We start from the raw sequence: 24,686 nt of genomic DNA, 5'->3' as shown, positions 1-24,686 counted from the left end.
TTCCCAATACCGCCGCCGCCGTTGCTGCCGCGTGTGTTGAATTTCTTTCGCACCGTACGTACGTAGCCAACCGTGCTCAGAGGAGGTGCGTTGCGAAGGACAGTAAACTAAACGCACGCAAAAATGCACTTCTGAAGAAAGGAGTTTGCCCGTGCAGGTGCTGATTTTAAAGTGCACAAAAGCTCCCAGTGTCTTCTTCCTAATATCGAAAGGAAAAAAAAAAAAGACGCGTTCCAGACGGGCGCAGAAGCGCATCCGAAAGCGCCGAGCGATGCGACGAGCTGCTGCTTACCATTGCCAGGTGTGGATTGTTTTATAGATCGGCGGAGTCACGGTGTCCACGAACGCCGTGACACCGAGGAAGCACCACGCGTGCTTTAATAGAATCAGGTCAGTGCCAAAGTGATGTTTCTGCTCCGCCGAGCATTGAAGCGCTGGCGATTGATCTCCTTTTAACATGCCTGTGCCGTATTCTTAGCTCTTTCGGTAAAGTCGCGTTGAAGGGAAACAATAAAATAATAAAAAGTATATATATATAAACAATTGAAAAATATATTTTATTATTTTATTGTTTCCTTTCAACGTGACTTTACCGAAAGAGCTAAGAATATGAATTACTGCAGTCACGAAAGCTTTGAATCAAAATTTATGCCTGTGCCAGTCGTGGACATTCCACGTTGTCATGGCGGGATCGATTCGAGTTCGTATGACAACCACTGTTGTCTGCCCCCCCCCACCCTCCCCCCTCTCCACAAAGTGGTGCCAATTTTATCGACCCCGGAGGGAACGGCGGGCATGATGGGCTGAGTCAACCCCGAACAAGGAGTTGAACTCGCAACCTTGTGCTTGTGAGCCGCTTGCTCTATCGCTGAGCCACGCGGACGATTAATACAACAACAACATCAACAACATCAAAAAGCAGTCGCAAACGCTACTGCTCTGGCTTCTCTGTTGTTCTGTGAAGAAGGGCCATTGCCCGAAACGTCGCCTATTATATACACCCCCCCACCCCCTTTAAGGGCGCAGCGTTGACGCGCAATGCGTTGAGTTGCGTGTTAAGGATTTTTTATTAAAAAAAATTCTTCTGACACGCCCCTTCTGACACGAGGCGGTGTTGCCAATCACCAACGCTTTGTGAACCAATCGATAATTCTGCGCAAGGCATGAAAGCGTCGTCGTTCAGCCACAGCGGTCGATTTTTTTTTTTAAATCGACTATTAACGCTGGCACCCGAGCGAGGCGCAACCGTTGCCGGGCAACCGTCGCCTAGCAGCCACTCCCCCTAGCGACTATCGCCGAGACAACCGTTGCCGCGCAACCGTTGCATAGCAACGCCCCCTAGCAACGTCATCACCGCTGTGCGCTGCTCTCGGTGAGCCATGTTAGGTGAGGACTGCCGGGTTCAGCCGCGTGCACTCAGTTGGCAAAATCAGCCGCTGGGAAACGGCGCAGCGAGCCGATCGTAAACTGCAACTGCAGTACAAAACTATTTATATTTTTCGATTTAAAGCTTTCGTTACTGCAGGGATTCATATTCTTGGTTCTTTCGGTAAAGTCGCGTAGAAGGGAAAACAATAAAATAATAAAAATATAAAACAATACAATTCTCACGACGTTACGACTGCAACACAATGCAATCATCATTAGGTGTGAAATTTTCTTGCTGTGGTTTTCACACCTGATGATGATTGCTTGTGTTGCAGTCGAAACGTCGTGAGAATTGTATTGTTTGATATTTTTATTATTTGATTATTTCCCTTCTACGTGACTTTACCGAAAGAACCAAGAATATAATTTATATTTTACCGAGTCTTCTTCATCTTCTTCTCATTCTTCCTTCTGGTGGAGATTGATGCAGAGCCAGCAGCTTTCAGGTGGTCAAACCAGCAGAATTAGCGTCAGGAAACAGCGGAGTAGTTGTATCATCATCATCGCTGTGATGTCTCTATTAGTCTATGCGTTTCTATGGGTCTCTATTAGTCTGAATCTCTATGGGTCTCTATGAGTCTCTGTGGGTCTCTATGAGTCTGGATCTCTATGGGTCTCTATGAGTCTCTGTGTGTCTCTATTAGTCTGGATCTCTATGGGTGTCTATTAGTCTCTGTGAGTCTCTATAAGTCTAGGTCTCTACAGTGAGGGAAAAAAGTATTTGATCCCCTGCTGATTTTGTACGTTTGCCCACTGACAAAGAAATTATCAGTCTATAATTTTAATGGTAGGATTATTTGAACAATGAGAGACAGAATAACAACAACAAAAATCCAGAAAAACGCATTTCAAAAATGTTATAAATTGATTTGCATTTTAATGAGGGAAATAAGTATTTGACCCCTCTGCAAAACATGAATTAGTACTTGGTGGCAAAACCCTTGTTGGCAATCACAGAGGTCAGACGTTTCTTGTAGTTGGCCACCAGGTTTGCACACATCTCAGGAGGGATTTTGTCCCACTCCTCTTTGCAGATCTTCTCCAAGTCATTAAGGTTTCGAGGCTGACGTTTGGCAACTTGAACCTTCAGCTCCCTCCACAGATTTTCTATGGGATTAAGGTCTGGAGACTGGCTAGGCCACTCCAGGACCTTAATGTGCTTTTTCTTGAGCCACTCCTTTGTTGCCTTGGCTGTGTGTTTTTGGTCATTGTCATGCTAGAATACCCATCCACGACCCATTTTCAATGCCCTGGCTGAGGGAAGGAGGTTCTCACCCAAGATTTGACGGTACATGGTCTCGTCCATCGTCCCTTTGATGCGGTGAAGTTGTCCTGTCCCCTTAGCAGAAAAACACCCCCAAATCATAATGTTTCCACCTCCATGTTTGATGGTGGGGATGGTGTTCTTGGGGTCATAGGCAGCATTCCTCCTCCAAACACGGCGAGTTGAGTTGATGCCAAAGAGCTCCATTTTGGTCTCATCTGACCACAACACTTTCACCCAGTTATCCTCTGAATCATTCAGATATTCATTGGCAAACTTCAGACGGGCATGTATATGTGCTTTCTTGAGCAGGGGTGACCTTGCGGGCGCTGCAGGATTTCAGTCCTTCACGGCGTAGTGTTACCAATTGTTTTCTTGGTGACTATGGTCCCAGCTGCCTTGAGATCATTGACAAGATCCTCCCGTGTAGTCCTGGGCTGATTCCTCACCGTTCTCATGATCATTGCAACTCCACGAGGTGAGATCTTGCATGGAGCCCCAGGCCGAGGGAGATTGACAGTTATTTTGTGTTTCTTCCATTTGCGAATAATCGCACCACCTATTGTCACCTTCTCACCAAGCTGCTTGGCAATGGTCGTGTAGCCCATTCCAGCCTTGTGTAGGTCTACAATCTTGTCCCTGACATCCTTGGAGAGCTCTTTGGTCTTGGCTATGGTGAAGAGTTTGGAATCTGATTGATTGATTGCTTCTGTGGACAGGTGTCGCTTATACAGGTAACAAACTGAGATTAGGAGCACTCCCTTTAAGAGTCTGCTCCTAATCTCAGCTCGTTACCTGTATAAAAGACACCTAGGAGCCAGAAATCTTTCTGATTGAGAGGGGGTCAAATACTTATTTCCCTCATTAAAATGCAAATCAATCTATAACATGTTTGACATGCGTTTTTCTGGATTTTGTTGTTGGTATTCTGTCTCCCACACCTACCATTACAATTATAGACTGATCATTTCTTTGTCAGTGGGCAAACGTACAAAATCAGCAGGGGATCAAATCCTTTTTTCCCTCACCGTATGGGTGTCTTTGAGTCTCTGTGCGTCTCTATTAGTCTGGATCTCTGGGTATCTATGAGTCTCTCTGAGTCTATATAAGTCTGGGTCTCTATGGGTATCTGTGAGTCTCTGTGAGTCTCTATGAGTCTGAATCTCTATGGGTGTCTATGAGTCTATATGGGTCTCTATTAGTCTGGATCTCTATGGATCTCTATGGGTGTCTGAGCCTCTGGGGCCGTCCATAAATTACGTCGCGCACTTCGGGGGGGGGGGGGTCAGACATTTGTGACGATGTGTGACGGGGGGGGGGTGATAAATGTGACGTCACATCAAAATGCGCAACTTTAAATAAACATAGACAACACGTTCTAGTTAATTAAATATACTTTTTGATAAATGTTTTCTCCTACAACATCAGAGTGCAGCGCAACATTAAATAAGCACTACAATGACAATAGTTTAAAGCGATTTGAAGCATGTTTTATATATTTTTTTTGGGGGGGGGGCAGAGCTTTGTGACGTAATATTTGAGGCGGGGGGTCTGACTTTTTGTGACGCCGTGTGACGAGGGGGGGGGTCAAAAATCGTCCAAAATCGCGTGACGTCATTTATGGACGGCCCTTTGTATCATCATTGCTGTGGTGTCTTTATTAGTCTATGTGTTTCTATGGGTCTCTATGAGTCTTTGGATCTCTATGGAGGTCTCTGAGTCTCTGTGGGTCTCTATTAGTCTGGATCTCTGTGGGTATTTGAGTCTCTGTGCGTCTCTATTAGTCTAGATCTCTGGGTATCTATGAGTCTCTAATGTGAGTCTATATAAGTCTGGGTCTCTATGGGTATCTATGAGTCTCTGTGGGTCTCTATAGTTCTGGATCTATATGGGTGTCTATGAGTCTCTATGGGTCTCTATTAGTCTGGATCTCTATGGGTATCTATGAGTCTCTGTGGGTCTCTATAGGTCTGGATCTATATGGGTGTCTATGAGTCTTTGTGAGTCTCTATTAGTCTGGATCTCTATGGGTGTCTATGAGTCTCTGTGAGTGTCTATGAATCTGGTATCTCTATGGGTATCTGTGTGTCTCTGTGAGTCTCTGAGTCTGGATCTCTATGGGTGTCTATGAGTCTCTGTGAGTCTCTAGGAATCTGGATCTCTATGGGTATCTGTGTGTCTCTGTGAGTCTCTGAGTCTGGATCTCTATGGGTGTCTATGAGTCTCTGTGAGTCTCTATGAATCTCGATCTCTATCGGTATCTGTGTGTCTCTGTGAGTCGCTGAGGCTGGATGTCTATGGGTCTCTATGAGTATCTGTGAGTCTCTATGAATCTGGATCTCTGTGGGTATCTGTGTGTCTCTCTGAGTCTCTATTAGTCTGGATCTCTATGGGTATTTATGAGTCTCTGTGGGTCTCTATTAGTCTGGATCTCTGTGGGTATCTATGAGTCTCTGTGGGTCTCTATTAGTCTGGATCTCTATGGGTGTCTGAGTCTCTGTGGGTCTCTATGAATCTGGATCTCAATGGGTATCTGTGTGTCTCTGTGAGTCTCTGAGTCTGGATCTCTATGGGTGTCTATGAGTCTCTGTGAGTCTCTAGGAATCTGAATCTCTATGGGTATCTGTGTGTTTCTGTGAGTCTCTGAGTCTGGATGTCTATGGGTCTCTATGAGTCTCTGTGAGTCTCTATGAATCTGGATCTCGATGGGTATCTGTGTGTCTCTGTGAGTCTCTATCAGTCTGGATTTCTATGGGTCTCTATGAGTCTCTTCTTCTGTCGTACGACTGCTGATGTAGAGGCAGCAGCTTACAAAGTCACATTCAGGCGGTGAAACCAGCAGACAATCGCGTCAGGAGACAGCGGAGTTGTTGTGTCATCATCATCATCATCATCGTCGTCGTCGTCGCTGCGATGTCTCCTCCTTCGTGTCTGTGGACCCGGGGCCTGCGTCGTTCCGCGTTGTTCGGCCTCTGTTCTGGATGACCACAGTCGCACGATGGAGATTTTTTAATTTCACTGTGTAACTATATATATTTTTTATTTTTTTGTTCCTGGGTATTAAGTGTTATTTTCCCAATTGCTCATGCCGCAAAAGTACGGAAAATTGGCTGCTATTATTATTCCCCACAAATATTGCTTTTGTGACCAGGACAGTGATATTTTGAAATCCACCTATTGTCAATGAGAAAACGGGCGAATTTGTGTCATTCCTTCAAGTAAAGTCCTGGTCACAAAAGCAAAGTTTGCGGGGAATAATAAGAGCCATTTTCCGTACTTTTGACGCATAGGCAATTGGACAATAACACTTACTACCCCAGGAACAAACATCGTGTTGCATAGCATTGTCAACTTGTGCATCGAGGTATCATCTGCTACTGCTGCTGTTGTTGTCACGATTTGTGCAGTGGGTGATGCGGTTCTGGGGGTGGACAACGAGCAGCCTCCCGAAAGTTCAAACCCAGGGGGGATCTTCTGTCAGCGAATTACTTAGATTTTCACCGGGTAACGAGGACGATCTGGCCACAAATGATGGCCCAACGAAGTGGCCTATGATCGTGTGGGACATTTTCAGCAGCCAAATGCTCTGAACGCGTGGTGATATTGATTGTAAATGTGGAGGGGGGAAAAAAACGCAGGACCCAGAGAGAAAAAGTCAACGCGGCCACGGGGAAAGAGAGAGACACGCAAACTCTAAATAAACAACAGGCATCGTCAGGGTCGGGGTGGATCCCACGACCTCCTGTATACCAGGCGAGGTAGTTAACATCTCCTAGCCACCGTGATGATGATGAGAGAGAGACACGCAAACTCTAAATATACAACAGGCATCGTCAGGGTCGGGGTGGATCCCATGACCTCCTGTATACCAGGCGAGGTAGTTAACATCTCCTAGCCACCGTGCCTCGCCCCCTCGTGTTGTTGTTGTTGTTGCCCTGGAGACCAGGGAGATCGACTGTCAACATTTCGGTGGCCGCGTTGATGGGAATTGGCGGTCGCCATGTCTCGCGCAGCGCGCTTGCCCGCGAGGAGGAAGAGGCTCCCCCCACCTCCTCCTCGCTACCTCCTCCACCTCTCCACCCCCTCCTCCCCCCACCTCCCCACCATCTCCTGTCAGCCCACCTCCTCTCCCCCCACCTGCTCCCTCCCTCCCCAAAACCTTCCCCCCCACCTCCTCCCTTCCCCAAACCTACCCCCCCCACCTCTTCCTCCCCCCTCCTCCCCCCCACCTATCAGCCCACCTCCTCTCCCCCCACCTCCTCCTCCCCCCCACCTCCTCCTCCCCACCATCTCCTATCAGCCCACCTCCTCTCCCCCCCACCACCTCCTCCCCCCACCTCCTCCCCACCATCTCCTGTCAGCCCACCTCCTCTCCCCCCACCTCCTCCCTCCCTCCTCTCCCCCCACCTCATCCCTCCCTCCCCCCTCCCCAAAACCTCCCCCCCCACCTCCTCCTCCCCACCATCTCCTGTCAGCCCACCTCCTCTCCCCCCACCTCCTCCCCCCCACTTCCTCACCCCCTCCCTCCCCCAAACCTACCCCCCCACCTCCTCTCAGCCGACCTCATCCCCCCCCCACCTCTTCCTCCCCCCTCCTCGCCCCACCTCCTCTCCCCCACCTCTCAGCCCACCTCCTCTCCCCCCACCACCTCCTCCCCACCATCTCCTGTCAGCCCACCCCCTCTCCCCCCACCTCCTCACCCCCTCCCTCCCCCAAACCTACCCCCCCCACCTCCCCCTCCCCCCCACCCCCCCTCCCCCCCCACCTCCCCCCCACCACTGACGTGGGCGCTGAGCGGCAGCCTCCCCCCTCCCCCCCACCTCGCGAGCCTCACAGCCCCGCCCCTCTCTCCTTCCTCTCCACCCTTATCGATCCGCCCTTCAAACTGTGAGGAGGTATTTTTTTTAAAATTTATCTTTTCTCTCTCTACGCTTCCGTTGGTTGTGTTGCTGTGTGTGTTGTTGTGTGTCTCGTTCTGTTACTAATAATAATAACAATTTTTATTTTAAAATAAATTATCGCCCATCGCGGCGGCCGCGGGGGCCTGGCCTGGGCCTAAACCCCGTCGGAGCCTCCCGATTTTCCTAGCGGCTTCCTGCCGGGCCGGTGTTGAGGGGCGGCGGCGGCGGCGGCGGCGTGGATCGGAGCTCCCCCGTCGGTCATCGCGAGGTCTTCGTCGTGCCCGGCGCTTACCTGGAGGGTGGCCAGGCGGGCGGATTTGCGTGGCCGGGCCCTGCACACTCAAAGAGACGGCAGAGATTTATACAGAATCGGGAGATTTATACAGAATCGGGAGATTCTAACAACAACAAAACAATGTTAAGCCCGGAGAAATCCGATGAGCTATAAAGCTCTTTTAAAAAAAAAAAGTTTCGTTGCATATTCCCGGTCGTGTCAACACCGCGGAGAGACATGGAGGTGGACACGAGAGACGGGTGAGGGCAGGCCGAGAGACAACGAGGCACGAGGAGAGAGACACGTGCGGCCGAGCACACGAGAGAGAGAGACTGACGGCCTTGCACTGAATTCGCGTCCATGGCTCGGCATCAGCAGAAGAGGCTTAGTCACGAACGATGTCATGGTTCTAGTACTGTACGTGCAGTTTCAGTACGTTGAACTTCTTTCGCACCGCACGTAGCCGACCGTGCTAATCGGAGGTGCGGTGTTGAGTCTATGGTGCAGTGTTGAGTCTATGGGCAGTGCTGAGTCTATGGGTAGTGTTGAGTCTATGGTGCAGTGTTGAGTCTATGGTGCAGTGTTGAGTCTATGGGTAGTGTTGAGTCTATGGACTGTGTTGAGTCTATGGTGCAGTGTTGAGTCTATGGTGCAGTGTTGAGTCTATGGTGCAGTGTTGAGTCTATGGTGCAGTGTTGAGTCTATGGGTAGTGCTGAGTCTATGGTGCAGTGTTGAGTCTATGGGCTGTGTTGAGTCTATGGGCTGTGTTGAGTCTATGGTGCAGTGTTGAGTCTATGGGTAGTGTTGAGTCTATGGGCAGTGTTGAGTCTATGGGCAGTGTTAGTCTATGGGCAGTGCTGAGTCTATGGGCAGTGTTGAGTCTATGGGCAGTGTTGTGTCTATGGGCAGTGTTGAGTCTATGGGCAGTGTTGAGTCATGGGCAGTGTTGAGTCTATGGGCAGTGTTGAGTCTATGGGCAGTATGTATGTACATTATGTTGAACTTCTTTCACACCGTACGCAGCTAACCGTACTAATCGGAGGTGCCGTGGTCAATTCACTGCTGGATTAAGGTCTGCCCAGGATGCCGCCATATACTGGAATGTAAAAACAAAGCAATGTTTACGGAGTTTCATATTTACTCTCCCCGAGAAGAAAATAAGATATTCCCAATTTTAATTAAGGGTAAGCAGACAGGCCGGGTGAGTTGGTAGGTAGCTGGGTGAACAGGTGAGGTGTGGGGTGCGTGAATAGTCGGGCAAAGCGAGCGGGCAAACAGCAGGGTGAGGTACTGTGGATGGTGCTCGTGTGGGTGAGCTATCTTGTCCTCATTACTGCTAATCGTGAATAATCTTTATTGGCGGATCGTACAAATGGAGGTGCAATATGGGAAACTTAAACTCAGCACTTAAAGAAGAAGATATTTTATAACCAGGTAAGGACCACCTGAGCTGTCTAGCTCTTTTTCAGAAGTCACCTGACCAGAAGTGATAGCTCAACGAAGTGGCTTATCACCATCGTGTGGAAATGTATAGCGGACGAATACTCTAAATGTGGAGGGAGAAACCGGAGTTACCCGGAGAAAAATCCACGCGACCGCAGAGAGAGAAACAGACAGACTCCAAATATACAACAGCAGGCGTCAGGGTCGGGATCGAACCCACGACCTCCTGTATAGCAGGCAAGGTAGTTAACATCTCCTAGCCACTGTGATGATGATGAGAGAGAGACACGCAAACTCCAAATATACAACAGGCGTCAGGGTCGGGATCGAACCCATGACCTACTGTATACCAGATGGCAACACACTGAGTGGACTATAATCGCCATCTGTTTTCATTTATATGGGGATAGAGCATTGCCCCCTTGCACACGAGGGTATTCTCCGATCGCTCCGGGTGTATAAGAACACTAATCGTAAAATTGGCTAATTAAAAACATCTTGGAATATAAAAATAACCAAATACAAGACACTTATCAAAAATAAAAGATTCCTAACACTCAGTCCGGCTCTTGTGGATGAATAAGAAAAATTGTTGTGCAGGCGTTAACGCCGGTAGAGCCAGGCCCGCTGTAAAAGGGGCGAACGCCCCCGAAACGTTAGGTGCCACGTGTGTTTCTGTCGCGAGGCATTGTTAAAGACGACCGTGTGGTAGCCCGTCTGCGATTGAAAACCGGGTTCTCAATTGTAAGTGAGTTGACCGTCTCGGCCAGCCCTGGTTACCAATTCGCTGCATAAAGTACAATGAAAATGGTTGCGGTTCTCTGATCGAAAGCAACCCTAGATCATCGATTATCCCGTGGCTTTTGGGAGACGGGGGGCGGCGCCGGGTTTTTTTAAAACGCCGGATAATCACCAAATCCTAATGATTTAAAATAGCTTATTTTTGCACATTCTTGCATGACGTTATGTTTTTCGGTGTTGTTATATGTGTTTGAAATGTGTTCATGGAGTCAGATTGGCATAAATAAGCACACTATTGGACAAACATAAATATACTCTGCACCATGGGGTGATGTAAACACGTGCAGTATTTTCATTGGCTACGTGGTATGCAGTGTATAATGTACCGTATATAATATTTGACACTGAAATCAAGCGTAGCTACTTTTTCCGTCGCTCGCGCGGTGCCGATTGCCGGACTGGGCTACAGCCTTTGGAGTGGTTTTGCCCGGATCGGCCCGGGACCGCCAAATGATGTTGGAAGCAGCCGCATAATCGCGGGGTGCCGGATAATCGACGATCAAACTGTGTTGCATTTATTGTCATGCGAGGACCATTACTCACCGTACGGGGTGTGTGGACCAGAGGGTCACTGGACCCGCGGGACCTCAGAGGCAGCTCTGTGGTATACGATCAGCGGCCTGTATGCAACGTTACGGCTCGCTGGCACTGCTTGCTGTACGAGGGATTCGAATGGATGCTTCACCTCGTGACGTGACGCAGGGTACCCCAACGGCGGTGACCTTTGGGGGGGCGGGGGGGGAAAAATTGGCAAAAAAGACGAACGTGGCGATTGCTTTTTTAATTTGTGCTTTAGGGCAGCAGACTTGTGCAATGAGCACACACCAAAGACAAAGAACCAACCCGTATAGCCTTGCACAGACTGCTAGGGCTGTTAGCGAGCACCTATGAAGGCCGTCACGGCACACGAGGGTGGTGGGTCGGCAGCACCATGCCCGGCCGCCTTTGTCTCCCCGGTGGCGATGTTTCTGCACACCGCACAAGGTGCTCATTTGAGGGCCGGTCGACCTAGGCGGGAGACCCAGGATCGATTCCGATATCCTCACTGGTGTTAGTCTTTAGTGGGAATGTACGTATGTGTGTTGTACGTCTAGATTTAAAAAGCGGCGTCCTAATCTCGGAAGGAAGAGCGTTCCAGACAGAATTGAATTTGGGTCGCCAGCTCTGTAGCTCGGCGCGCTATCCGCTACACCACCGCTCCTCCACGCACTGTACAGATCACACAGCCGCTCTTAACGTTAATGGATCCTCTCTCCCCTTCTCCCCGCCCCCCCCCCCCACAGGATTGCGCTTCGGTAATCCGGGGGGCCAACGCCACCGTTGATCCCTCGCCATCTGCCGCAGACGCCGCTGTCCGGGACGACGTGACGGACGACGTGACGGACGACGCGGCGGGCGCCTCCGCGCGATCGCTCTCTCTCTCCCCGTCGCTCCCTCCGAGCCGCCTCTCCACGTTCACCGCGAGCACCGTGGGACGCCGCCACGGTGAGAGACGGCCCTCGTCGGTCGAACGAGACGAGCGTGTCGGGAGAGAGTCGGGAGAGAGTCGGGAGAGAGTCGGGAGAGAGTCGGGAGAGAGTCGGGAGAGAGTCGGGAGAGAGTCGGGAGAGAGTGGGTGTGACGGTGCGCGTTGGTGAGTGGCCTCTGTGTTCGAGCCGCGGTGATATTGGAGCGGTGGCGCAGCGACCTGGGTTCGATTCCCGCTCGCGGCCAACACCGGTGTCGATTATCTAAACCCGTTCATGGGCCTCGCCTAGGTCGACTCGGCCTTAAATGAGGCCCTGGTGCAACGGGTGGAGACGAAGGCGGCCGGGCGTGGTGCTGGCCACCCACCCACCCACCCCCCCCCCCCCCCCCCCTCGTGTGCCGTGCCGGCCTTCATAGGTGCTCGCGAAGAGCACTTGCCCCTCCAGTCTATTAAGGTTACATGGGGGATCTTTGTCATTGCTCTATTGTATGGTTTGTGTGTGCACTGCATTGCGCTGTTATTTTTTGCTGTGTGTGTTACCGCGTGCACCACGCTGCGTTGCACCGTGCATGTGTGCGTGTAGCGTACCGTGCCGTGTGTACGTTTGCAATAGTCTGCAGTGCCCCACGTGTGCACCCTGACACGCCATTCTGCGTTCACGCGCGCCCTGTGCCGTGCTCTCTCCGTGCGGTACCGCGACCGTGCACGTGCGCTTCTCTCGTCGTTCCGTGCAAGTGTTTGGCAGCGCCGTACCCACGCCTGTGCAGCGCCGTACCCACGCCTGTGCAGCGCCGTACCCACGCCTGTGCAGCGCCGTACCCACGCCTGTGCAGCGCCGTACCCACGCCTGTGCAGCGCCGTACCCACGCCTGTGCAGCGCCGTACCCACGCCTGTGCAGCGCCGTACCCACGCCTGTGCAGCGCCGTACCCACGCCTGTGCAGCGCCGTACCCACGCCTGTGCAGCGCCGTACCCACGCCTGTGCAGCGCCGTACCCACGCCTGTGCAGCGCCGTACCCACGCCTGTGCAGCGCCGTACCCACGCCTGTGCAGCGCCGTACCCACGCCTGTGCAGCGCCGTACCCACGCCTGTGCAGCGCCGTACCCACGCCTGTGCAGCGCCGTACCCACGCCTGTGCAGCGCCGTACCCACGCCTGTGCAGCGCCGTACCCACGCGAGTGCTGCGTCGTCCTCGTGCTGCGTGTGAGCGTCGTTGTGAGCGTCGTTGTGAGCGTCGTTGTGAGCGTCGTTGTGAGCGTCGTGAGCGTCGTGAGCGTGTGAGCGTCGTTGTGAGCGTTGTGAGCGTGTGAGCGGTGTGAGAGTTGTGAGCGTTGTGAGAGTTGTGAGCGTTGTGAGCGTTGTGAGCGTTGTGAGAGTTGTGAGCGTGTGAGTGTTGTGAGCGTTGTGAGCGTTGTGAGCGTTGTGAGCGGTGTGAGCGTTGTGAGCGTGTGAGCGTGTGAGCGGTGTGAGCGTTGTGAGCGTTGTGAGCGTGTGAGCGTTGTGAGCGTGTGAGCGGTGTGAGCGTTGTGAGAGTTGTGAGCGTTGTGAGCGTGTGAGCGTTGTGAGCGTTGTGAGCGTTGTGAGTGTTGTGAGCGTGTGAGCGTCGTGAGCGTTGTGAGCGTGTGAGCGTTGTGAGCGTGTGAGCGTGTGAGCGTTGTGAGCGTCGTGAGCGTCGTGAGCGTGTGAGCGTTGTGAGCGTTGTGAGCGTCGTGAGCGTGTGAGCGTTGTGAGCGTTGTGAGCGTTGTGAGAGTTGTGAGCGTTGTGAGCGTTGTGAGCGTCGTGAGCGTCGTGAGCGTCGTGAGTGTTATGAGCGTGTGAGCGGTGTGAGCGTTGTGAGCGTTGTGAGCGTTGTGAGCGTTGTGAGCGTTGTGAGCGTCGTTGTGAGCGTGTGAGCGTTGTGAGCGTCGTGAGCGTGTGAGCGTGTGAGCGGTGTGAGCGTTGTGAGCGTTGTGAGCGTGTGAGCGTGTGAGCGTTGTGAGCGTTGTGAGCGTTGTGAGCGTGTGAGCGTTGTGAGCGTCGTGAGGGTCATGAGCGTGTGAGCGTGTGAGCGGTGTGAGCGTTGTGAGCGGTGTGAGCGTTGTGAGCGTTGTGAGCGTGTGAGCGTTGTGAGCGTGTGAGCGTTGTGAGCGTGTGAGCGTGTGAGCGTGTGAGCGTTGTGAGCGTTGTGAGCGTTGTGAGCGTCGTGAGGGTCATGAGCGTGTGAGCGTGTGAGCGGTGTGAGCGTGTGAGCGTGTGAGCGGTGTGAGCGTTGTGAGCGTTGTGAGCGTGTGAGCGTTGTGAGCGTGTGAGCGTTGTGAGCGTCGTGAGGGTCATGAGCGTGTGAGCGTGTGAGCGGTGTGAGCGTTGTGAGCGTGTGAGCGTTGTGAGCGTTGTGAGCGTTGTGAGCGTCGTGAGCGTTGTGAGCGTGTGAGCGTGTGAGCGTGTGAGCGTTGTGAGCGTCGTGAGCGTCGTGAGCGTGTGAGCGTCGTGAGCATGTGAGCGTTGTGAGCGTTGTGAGCGTTGTGAGCGTTGTGAGCGTTGTGAGCGTTGTGAGCGTTGTGAGCGGTGTGAGCGTGTGAGCGTGTGAGCGTGTGAGCGTCGTGAGCGTCGTGAGCGTTGTGAGCGTGTGAGCGGTGTGAGCGTTGTGAGCGTTGTGAGCGTTGTGAGCGTTGTGAGCGTTGTGAGCGTTGTGAGCGTCGTGAGCGTCGTGAGCGTGTGAGCGTTGTGAGCATTGTGAGCGGTATGAGCGTTGTGAGCGTTGTGAGCGTTGTGAGCGTTGTGAGCGTGTGAGTGTGTGCTGGTATCGGGCGCGAGGTGCGGTATCGTTGTCACACTCTTGGCCCTGCGGTCGCGCGCTCGGCCGCTTGTTGCAGGCGCCCGTGGTTCGATTCCGGCAGGCCCGCGTGATCGCCACCGCGGTGGCTGCGATTAAGCGTCACACTTGGCGCCGCGTCTGCTTCACGGCGGGCGTTCAAGATCCTCCCCGGAACGAGTCGGTGGTTGTGCCACGGCGTGCCACGGTCCAAATCGCCCCCCGCGAATGTCTCGGTTGCGACTGGGCGTACGGCAGCAGCAGCAGCAGCAACAGCATCGCCCCCTCGCCGCGACGATTACCGCCGACTGCGTCCGTTAAACGCTCACGGGCGACTCCTAAGCAGCCTGTTAAAGGCTGTAGTGGAGGGGATCTTTGTGTTTGTTGTTGGTGTGTGCTCGTGTGCAATGTCTTACTCCGGTCATCAAGAAGCATAAACCGTCACGTGAACTCCGCTCATCCTCGCAGTAGCAGCGCACTTTTGGCTCGGCCGTTGAACAAAGACGGTCACCTCATCGCGCGCTTTCATACGCGCTTGTACAGCCGTCTGGAACGCTCTTCCTTCCGATATTAGGAAGCCACTGGGAACTATGCACTTTTAAATGGTCTAGATTGAAAGCTCATTCGTTTAGCATTGCTTTTCGTGTTTAGTTTGTCGTCCTTCCCCCGCACCTCCGATTAGCATGGTTGGCTACGTACGGTGCAAAAGAAGTTCAACGTACGTACGTACGTGCTTTCTTTGGCGGTAGCCATGTGTTAAACTAAAACAAATTTTTTATTTGATCAACCCACTGAGCTATGTAGCTCTTTTTCAGAAGCGACCTGGTCACAAACGATTGCTCAACGAAGTGGCTTACCATCACGTGGAAATGTATCGCAGCCTCCAAATACTCTGAACGCGTGATGGTGATTCTTAATGTGGGGGGTAAAAACCGGAGGACCCATGTTCTTTGACGAGATCAGCAAGCTATTGTGGTTCATTTGTGGCAAGTGCTTTGTGTGTAATTAGTGCAACCTTATAATGCATACAGAGTGTAGGTATAAAGACTAAACATACATATAGTCATTTAAAGCTTTCGTGACTGCAGGGATTCATATTCTGCATCATCTGATGATGATTGCTTGTGTTGTAATCGAAACGTCGTGAGAATTTTATTGTTTTATTTTCATTATTTTATTGTTTCCCTTCTACGTAACTTTACCGAAAGAACCAAGAATATATGTATCGTGATTAAAAATGTAATTTCCGTATAATTTTGCCCCTTAATTTATCATTGCTTCATTGTGCGTTTAGCATCATGTCAGAAGTCAAATAATTACATTGAGAAATTGTAATAGATCCTTACTCTCTAAAGCTAAGCCAGTTCCACTCCGTGAGTCCTGTATGAGTCTATTGATCTGTGAAAGTCTATGGGTGTATCTATCAGTGGTCGCGTGAATGTGAATGTGTTTCTGTGTCAATCATTGCTGACTCGGTTGCTAAGGCAGCAGTTTATAATTTGAATTATTGTATAGCTACAACATTTATGGGCGGGTTTAATTAAATTGTAAACAGAGGAAAAAACTACATTTATCACACAAAGCTTCAGGGAGAGACCGGGACAGCCTGAGATCGGGGTTGTCCTTGCCACGCCACCACGGGGAGAGACAGAGAGACGTATACACTCCAATTATTCATCAGACGTCGGGGTTGGGATCGAACCCGCAACCTCCTGCATACCAGGCGAGGTAGTCAACATCTCCTAGCCACCGTGATGGTGATGAGAGAGAGAGAGACACGCAAACTCCAAATATACAGCAGCAGGTGTCAGAGTCAGGATCCAACCCACGGCCTCCTGTATACCAGGCGAGGTAGTTAACATCTCCAAGTCACCGTGGCACTATAAGAGCGATAGCGCCAATACTAATTCACTGCCCCCCCCCCCCCCCCCCCCCCGTTGCCACGTCTCTTTGGTGCACAGCGCTAGCGCCATGGCGACACTGGACGATAAGCTGCTGGGAGAGAAGACGCAGTACTACTGCAGCAGCAGCAGCGGCAGCGAGGGGGAGGAGGAGGAGGAGGACAGTGCGGGGACCGGGCCGGCTGACGGGCCCCAGGGCGTGGGCCCCAACGTCTCCTGCCAGGGTCCCGCAAGCAACACTGGTGAGCTTGTGTACACGCGTGTGTGTACGTGTGTACACAGTCATTGCCTCCCTTCTCTACGCTTGCGAAACGTGGACCCCCCCCCCTAATGGAACATCTTCGCCGGTTAGAAACATTTAGGCTGGCCTGCCTACGATCGATCCTGGGTTTAACCAGGCTGGATTGTGTGAGGAGCTCAAATCCTCGAAAGATCTGGACAAGTTCCCATCGGTGAGCTCCTCCGGCAGGCAAGGCTGCATTGGTTGGGTCATGTAGCCCGCATGCCCAGCCACCGCATGCCGAAACAGCTTTTGTTCGGCCGGATCGAGGGGGCTAAACGGGCGTGGCACGGGCTAGAGAAGAGATGGAGTGATGCAGTACAGGAGGACGTGGAGCTGAGTGGACTTGCCGATGACTGGTACCAGCGGTGTCAAGATCGGCCTCTGTGGAGGAGGCTCGTGAAGGACGCTACTACTGGGCAGTTGGAGGCAGTCGCCCGCCAACAACAACGGAGGGCGGAGGAGCGACGCTCACAACAACGAGCGGAGCGCCGGGTGGCTAAAGCACAGCAAGTTGGCACAGTAGGGTGCACAGGTGGTGCATCAGCCAGTCGTCTCGGTCATCTCAGTCAGTCGACCCATGGCACCTGCTGGGTCTGCCCCTTGACCTCCTGCCAGCGGGCGTTTGACACTTCACGTGGCCTCAAGGTGCACATGGCCTGGCACAAGCGTCGTGGTGACGTCACTGCCACTTAGTGGCGAAAGGCGGTTGTTGTTGTACGTGTGTGTGCAAGTGTGTGTGTTGAGTTTACGGGCAGTGTTGAGTCTACGGACAGTGTTGAGTCTACGGGCAGTGTTGAGTCTATGGGCAGTGTTGAGTTTACGGGCAGTGTTGAGTCTATGGGCAGTGTTGAGTCTACGGGCAGTGTTGAGTCTATGGGCAGTGTTGAGTTTACGGGCAGTGTTGAGTCTACGGGCAGTGTTGAGTCTACGGGCAGTGTTGAGTCTACGGGCAGTGTTGAGTCTACGGGCAGTGTTGAGTCTACGGGCAGTGTTGAGTCTACGGGCAGTGTTGAGTCTACGGGCAGTGTTGAGTCTACGGGCAGTGTTGAGTCTACGGGCAGTGTTGAGTCTATGTGCAGTGTTGAGTCTATGTGCAGTGTTGAGTCTATGGGCAGTGTTGAGTCTATGGGCAGTGTTGAGTCTATGGGCAGTGTTGAGTTTACGGGCAGTGTTGAGTCTATGTGCAGTGTTAGTCTATGTGCAGTGTTAGTGTGTAAGTGTGTATGTGCTGTGTGTAAGTGTGTGTAAGTGTGTTTGCGCAGTACGTACGTATGTATGTTGAACTTCTTTTGCACCGCACGTAGCCAACCGGTGCGTCAGGCGTCCGCATTTGCCGCGATTCGGTCCGGATGACGTGGACGTGGCTCCACCACCACCTCCCCCCCTCGGCCCGCAGGCCCCAAGGGCGTGCTGGCGGACTGGCGCCGCTACAAGCAGCTGGAGGCGGAGGGGCGCGAGGAGGCGCGCCGCGAGCGCGAGCGCCTCCACCGCTCCCTCGCCTTCACCTGCCAGTCGTACGGCGACGAGCGGCGCGACCGCGAGCACCAGCTGCAGGAGCGCTTCGCCAAGAAGGTGTTGAAAGGGTGGTGCCACGTGTTTGTGTGTGTGCGCGTGCGTGCGTGCGTGCGTGCGTGCGTGCGCGTATCTGTGAGGCTGTGTGTGTGTGTGTGTGGAGGTGGGGGGCGGTGGTGGGTGTAGCGGTGAGCGCTACGCTGCGCTTTGAACCCGGCGACCCGGGTTCGAGTCCCGCTCGCGGCCAACGCCGGTGACGATCGTCTGAACGGGTCCTGGGCCTCGCCTAGGGTTGGCTCGGTCTCGAATGAGTACCTGTGTGCGGTGGGTAAACGCCGCCACCGGGGAGACAAAGGCGGCCGGGCGTGGTGCTGGCCACCCACCCCCTCCTGTGCCGTGCCGGCCTTCACAGGTGCCGCTCGCTAACAGCACTTGTCCCAACAGTCTGTTGAGGCTAAAAATGGGGATCCTTTTTTGTCTTTGTGTGTTGAACGTCTTTAGCACCGCACGTAGCCAATCGCACCAATTGGTGGTGCGCGGGGGGGCGGGGGGGAACGACAACAAACTAAACGCAAAACAGTTTGAAGTAAATGAGTTTGTCAATCTCGACGATGATTTGAACAGGTCAAGTGGCTTCCTACTATGGGAAGGAAGAGGGTTCCAGACGGCGAGGTAGTTCACATCTCCTAGCCCGTCGTCCTCGTGACGAGGCGTTGCCTGAAGGGAACATACATGTGGACATGTTAACATGTGGACATGTTAACATGTGGACATGTTAACATGTGGACATGTTAACATGTGGACATGTTAACATGTGGACATGTTAACATGTGGACATGTTAACATGTGGACATGTATAACATGTGGACATGTTAACATGTGGACATGTTAACATGTTGGACATGTGGACATGTTGAACATGTGGACATGTTAACATGTGGACATGTTGAACATGTGGACATGTTGGACATGTGGACATGTTGGACATGTGGACATGTTAACACCGCTGTGCGTGTAAATAAAGACGTAATTTGTCACTCAAAACTTGTTACTTTACCAGGTAAGAGAGAGAAGCAAACTCCAAATATACAGCAGCAACAGGCGTCAGGGTCGGGATCGAACACACGACCTCCTGCACACCAGGCGAGGTCGTCAACATCTCGGCACTCCCACGTGACGTGTGTGCCGCCCACCCCACCCCCTCCCCTCCTCAGCTGACCCTGAAGGACGACGACGACGCGGACGCGGACGACGACGCCGACGACGACGACGCGGCCTTCCTGAGCGAGTACCGCGAGCGGCGCATGGCCGAGCTCCGCCGGCGCCTCTCGTCGGGCCCCCGCTACGGCGCCGTGACGGAGCTGCCGGGCGGCGAGGCGCTGCTGCGCGCCGTCGACGAGTCCCCCCCGCGCACGCCGGTGCTCGTGCACGTGTACGACGGCGCCGTGCCCGCCTGCGCCGCCCTCGACGGCTGCCTGCGCTGCCTGGCGCCGCGCTACCCGTCGGCGCGCGTGTGCCGCGTGCGAGCCGCCGCCGTGGCGGGCCTGAGCGCGGCGTTCGCGAGCCGCGCGCTGCCGGCGCTGCTGGTGTACCGCGGCGGCGAGCTGGTGGGCAACTTCGTGCGCCTCTCGGACCAGCTGGGCGACGACTTCTTCGCCGACGACCTCGAGGGCTTCCTGGGCGAGCACGGCCTCCTGCCCGAGAGGGACGGCGACGGCGACGGCGCCGGCGACGGCGCCGGCGGGGCGGGATCGGACGGCTCGGGCCGCCGGCGCTCCGTCGCGGGGACCGCCGCCGCCGCCGCCGCCGCCGCGACCGCCTTCGGCGACGACTGCGTCCTGGACATAGTCTAGCGGAGGCGGTGATTCGCCGGCGCCTTGCCGGCCGTGGCGTGGCCGGTCCGCACGGGGGTCGCGTGTCTGCGCGCGTTCCCGTTGCGCCGTCGCGGTCCCTGCCGGTCGCGCCCCCTGCACCTCCGATTGTCTCCGCGACCCGAAGTTCACCGGGCCGCCGTCACCTCGCGGCCCCGGCATCCCCGGTGTCCGTGCGACTCTTGATGGGCGTGGAGTCTGATGATCCCCACCATAGTCCTGAGATGTTTATAGTCGCGAGCGATCGCCGCGACGGCACGCTGTCCCACTTCCACCCCCCTCCTCCTCATCCTCTCACTTGCGCCCGCTGGCTCGACATGCGGTCGTTGAAGCGTCGGTCAGCTGGCCCAGAACCCGGTGACCGCACGCTGGAATGGGGGGGGGGGTGGCATGTGGTGCAACAGAGCGACGTGACTGGCGAGATGTTAACTACCTTGCCTGGTATGCAGGAGGTCGTGGGTTTAATCCCGACCCTTATGACGCCTGTGTATACGGAGTTTGCATGATCTCCCCGTGGTTGCGTGGATTTTTTTTTCCCCGGGTCCTGGAGACTTTTAATTTTACCAGGTAAGGCCCACTGAGCTATAAAGCTCTTTTTCAGAAGCGACCTGGCCACAATTGATAGCTTAACGGAGTAGCTGATAATCATGTGGAAATGTATTGGCACAGCCAAATACCCTAAAGACACGTTGAATGTGGAGGGAACAACCGGAGAAAAAAGTCCACGGGGAGAGAGAGAGAGAGACACGCAAACTCCAAATATACAGCAACAGGCGTCAGGGTCGAGGTCGAACCCACGACCCCATGTACACCTAGCGAGGTAGTTAACATCTCCTAGCCACCGTGATGATGATGAGAGAGAGACACGCAAACTCCAAATATACAGCAGCAGGCGTCAGGGTCGGGATCGAACCCACGACCTCCTGTGTACCAGGTGAGGGAGTTAACATCTCCTAGCCACCGTGATGATGATGAGAGAGAGACACGCAAACTCCAAATATACAGCAGCAGGCGTCGGGGTCGGGATCGAACCCACGACCTCCTGTGTACCAGTTGAGGTAGTTAACATCTCCTAGCCACCGTCTGCAAGGTTAGCCCGCCTCTGTGCAGTGCAGCCTAATTTGTTACACCAGGCAAGGGATCTTTTGAGACGATCTCCACTTATCCCGTCGAACGTGGGAGACTAATTAGGTATTTAGCCGGGGAGTTTGAGGTCGGCCACGTGTCTATGCTCACGTGAAGGTTGGTGGGCGGGCCGCGGGACGGCTGGAGGAGTGGCTCAATGGTGAATAATCCGCAACGCTGCTGGAGACTGATCAAAGCGGGCGGTTGATGGTGTTACCGAGCGATCCGTGGTTTTGAGACTGGGAAAGCCTCATCCATTCTCAAGGCTCTCTTTCAAGAGGGTCCTTGCCAAATTTTCGCAACTGGGGGTCGGTGAGGTGTGGCGATGTTGCTGTATACGTGATCCTGGTTTGGTGATTCGAAGGTAATTCTTCAGCATTGAGATGCTTTGGCCAATAGCTGTCACACTGTGTCTCTTCTAGCTTATGGGAGGGAACCAGAAAACCCAGGGAGAAAAACAATTATTATGTAGAACAGGGGGAGATGGTATAAATTACACACATTTACACAGAGACAAAGTATTCCAGTGCACCCTGTAACAGACTGTTGAGGCTGCCTTTGTCTCCCTCGTAGCGATGTTTATGTCGGACCAGCTACTCGTTTGACGCCGAGTCGACCTAGAGGAGGCTCAGGACTCGTCCTGGTGTCAGCCGTGAGCGGCAAATGAAACTCAGGTCGGCCGCATTCTCATAGCGCGGTGCGCTAACCGCTGTGCTTCCACTCCCCACTCTGCAGAACAACAGAGGGAGATGATACAACAACCGCCATTCGCCACTAAGTGGCGGTGACGTCGCCACGACGCTTGTGCCAGGCTAGGTGCACCTTGAGGCCACGTGAAGTGTCGGACGCCCGCTCGCAGGAGGTCACGGTGAAGACCCAGGTGCCATGCGTTGACTGAGATGACTGGCCGATGCACCACCTGTGCCCCCCCCCATACTGTGCCAACCTACTGTGCTTTAGCCACCCGGCGCTCCGCTCGTTGTGAGCGTCGCTCCTCCGCCCGTTGTTGTTGGAGGGCGACTCCCTCCAACTGCCCAGTAGCAGCGTCCTTCACGAGCCTCCTCCACAGAGGCCGATCTTGACACCGCTGGTATCAGTCATCGGCAAGGTCCACTCAGCTCCACGTCCTCCCATACCGCATCACTCCATCTCTTCTCTAGCCCATGCCGCACTCGTTTAGCCCCCTCGATCCGGCTGAGATGATACAAACTCCACAAAGATAAAAGACAAAGATCCCCCGTATAAGCCTTAACAGACTGTAGGGGCAAGTGCTGTTAGCGAGCACCTATGAAGGCCGGAACAGTACACGAGGGGGTGGGTGGCCAGCACCACGCCCGACCGCCTTTGTCTCCCCAGTGGCGATGTTTACACACCGCACCAGGTACTCATTTGAGGCCGAGTCGACCTAGGGGAGGCCCAGGACCGGTTCAGATAATCGTCACTGGTGTTGGCCGTGAGCGGGAATCGAACCCGGGTCGCCGGGTTCGTAGCGCAGCGTAGCGCTAACCGCTACACCACCGCTCCCCACACACACAGCCACAGGCACCCGAGTGGGAACTCGAACCCAGGCGCTTCCTGCTGTGAGGCTCCGGTGTTACTGCGGCGCCGCCTTGCGGAGCTTGTTTGAGGCGTCGTGAGCCGTGACGTCCGTGCAAGGGATGGGGGGGAGGGGGGTAGGTGTCTGGCACGTTTTGTGGGGAGCGGTGGCGAGTTCGATTCCCGCTCGCGGCCACCGACGCCGCCGGTGACGATTTTCTGAACCGGTCGTGGGCCTCAATTGAGCACCTGGTGCGGTGTAAAAAAAAAAACGCCACTGGGGGAGACAAAGGCGGCCGTGCGTAGTGCTGGCCACCCACCCCCTCGTGTGCTGTGCCGGCCTTCATAGGTCCTGCTGCTCTCTAACAGCACTTGCCCCAACAGTTTGTTACAGGCCATGATGGAGGTGGGGGGGGGGTGGGGGGTGGATCTTTATTGTCGTGTTTAATATTTGTATTCATTCCACAAAAACGCGATTTGTGTATTTCAAAAGCGAGTTTATACAAATCAGCAGTGGCAGGACAGTAATGGGAAAATAAACGCATGTTTAAATATTGTGTGTGGTGGAGTCTTGACGGTGGCAGCGGCGTGCCGCATCGCGATTTAAAGTGGTTGGAAAATGTTGACTTAACTTCTGTGGCTGCAGGAAATCATATTCTTGGTTTCTTTCAGTAAAGTAACGTAAATAGCAAACAAAAAAATGAAAATAAAAAAGAATAGAATACGGTTTTTTTTAGCTTTTATTATTTTCTATTTATTTTATTTTTCTATTTAGTATCTTTTGTTTTCTATTTACGTGACTTTACCGAAAGAAACCAAGAATATGTTTGGAAAATCATCACCGGCGTCGTCACGATGTGGCGAGGGGGCGGAACGGGACAGCCCACGTGCCCGGTGCAACCCGCTGCTTTGTTTCAGATGAACCCACACGGGGGTCCAACCCTTTTCAAATCGCATCGATCGCCGCACGCATCTCGGTCGCGCTAATTGGCTACGAGGGGTTGGAAATGCTGTCGACGCTGTTGCTTATTTTACTCTGGTGGCAGAGCGCGTCGGGGAAAGTTCCGCCCGCGACTGCCTGCGTGGACCAGAGTCTCGCTGCAAGAATAAGAAGGGATCTCGGGAGGTAGCTCCTTGACATCCGCTTCCGCGGGCCGTTTGTCTCGTCATGACACGGGGGGTGGGGGGGGGGATGGTCGCCGCTTCTGCTCAGCGAGATTTTCCGGTCTCTCCGTCTCGTGATGCTGCGGCCGCGACGGAGGCAGTGGCGGTTACATTTTGGGGAAAATTCAAAGGGGTTTGAAGGAAGACTGCGGGGAGAATAACCGAAGAGAGATGTGTGCAGGTGATCCCGTTAATAGCCCTCGATCGCAACTGACCTTTTATATTTTTTAACCCATTTTGCGTGTGGCATCTATAATTTTGGTATCTATAATTTTGATATCTATAATTCATCCTTGGCCGGTGACGTGGATCAGAAACGTGGTCATCGCCCAACGACAATGAAACTGGAAGGTTTTGCAGAGAGAGCGAGAGAGACGCCGCATGCCTTTCGAGTTTTACGCTTGGGCGAGACGGCAAATGGGGAGCCACGCGGATTTTAAGAGCACACACGCAGGTTCAATGGCAGCACTCAAAAGTGTGAAGGAAAGCGAGCGAGCGAGTATCGGATCGGGCAGGACGGCCAACGGGCTGATGCTCAATAACGGGTGTGGAGTGGCTGGTGCGGAGTGGCGGGCGGGATGACGCCCATCACGTGGGGGGGGGGGGGGGGTGGGGGCGGTAGGAGATGGAGCGATGAAAATTCCACGTTGCAGGCGCTGCTCATCGGATCGCGACATTGCGGAGCCGTGAGAAGTGGCGGCGGTGGCGGCGGCCTTCATCCAGCGGTGGAAAGATCCCCCGGCTGCTGATGATCTATAAATGGATCGCCCTCTTGTCACCGAGCGACGGGCCACTTGGCCCCTCGGCGATCCATTGTGGCGGGTCAACACGAAAAGCAAAAAAGAAGGGACTGGCGATCGGGGGGGGGGGGCGGGGGGGTGAGGGACGTTGAGGTGTGCACACGTGCGCGTGCTGTCGGGC

At 53.8% G+C, this 24,686-nt stretch overlaps 1 protein-coding gene across 5 annotated transcripts; it reads left to right on the top strand.

The window, feature by feature from the left end:
- Positions 1–771: 771 nt before the first annotated feature.
- Positions 772–23,153, top strand: LOC116955317 (phosducin-like protein). 5 transcript variants are annotated; one of them, XM_032976336.2, is made up of 5 exons: positions 773–1,874; positions 11,396–11,597; positions 16,335–16,516; positions 17,954–18,129; positions 19,284–20,053. In XM_032976336.2, exons 3-5 carry the CDS (start codon positions 16,345–16,347, stop codon positions 19,920–19,922), a joined length of 987 nt encoding a protein of 328 aa, XP_032832227.1. In that variant the 5' UTR covers positions 773–1,874; positions 11,396–11,597; positions 16,335–16,344; the 3' UTR covers positions 19,923–20,053. The 5 variants fall into 5 exon arrangements, with proteins under 5 accessions (XP_032832224.1, XP_032832227.1, XP_032832225.1 ...); XM_032976333.2 differs by lacking the exon at positions 17,954–18,129 and having other exon boundaries at positions 772–1,874; positions 19,284–23,153; XM_032976334.2 differs by lacking the exons at positions 773–1,874; positions 17,954–18,129 and adding an exon at positions 7,507–7,587 and having other exon boundaries at positions 11,457–11,597; positions 19,284–23,153.
- The last annotated feature ends 1,533 nt before the right edge of the window (positions 23,154–24,686 follow it).

Source organism: Petromyzon marinus, chromosome 59 (genome assembly GCF_048934315.1).
Source record: "Petromyzon marinus isolate PM22_M1 ecotype Great Lakes invasive population chromosome 59, UKy_Petmar_22M1.pri1.0, whole genome shotgun sequence".
Lineage (NCBI taxonomy): Eukaryota > Metazoa > Chordata > Hyperoartia > Petromyzontiformes > Petromyzontidae > Petromyzon > Petromyzon marinus.
This window is presented reverse-complemented; position numbering and strand designations above follow the sequence as displayed.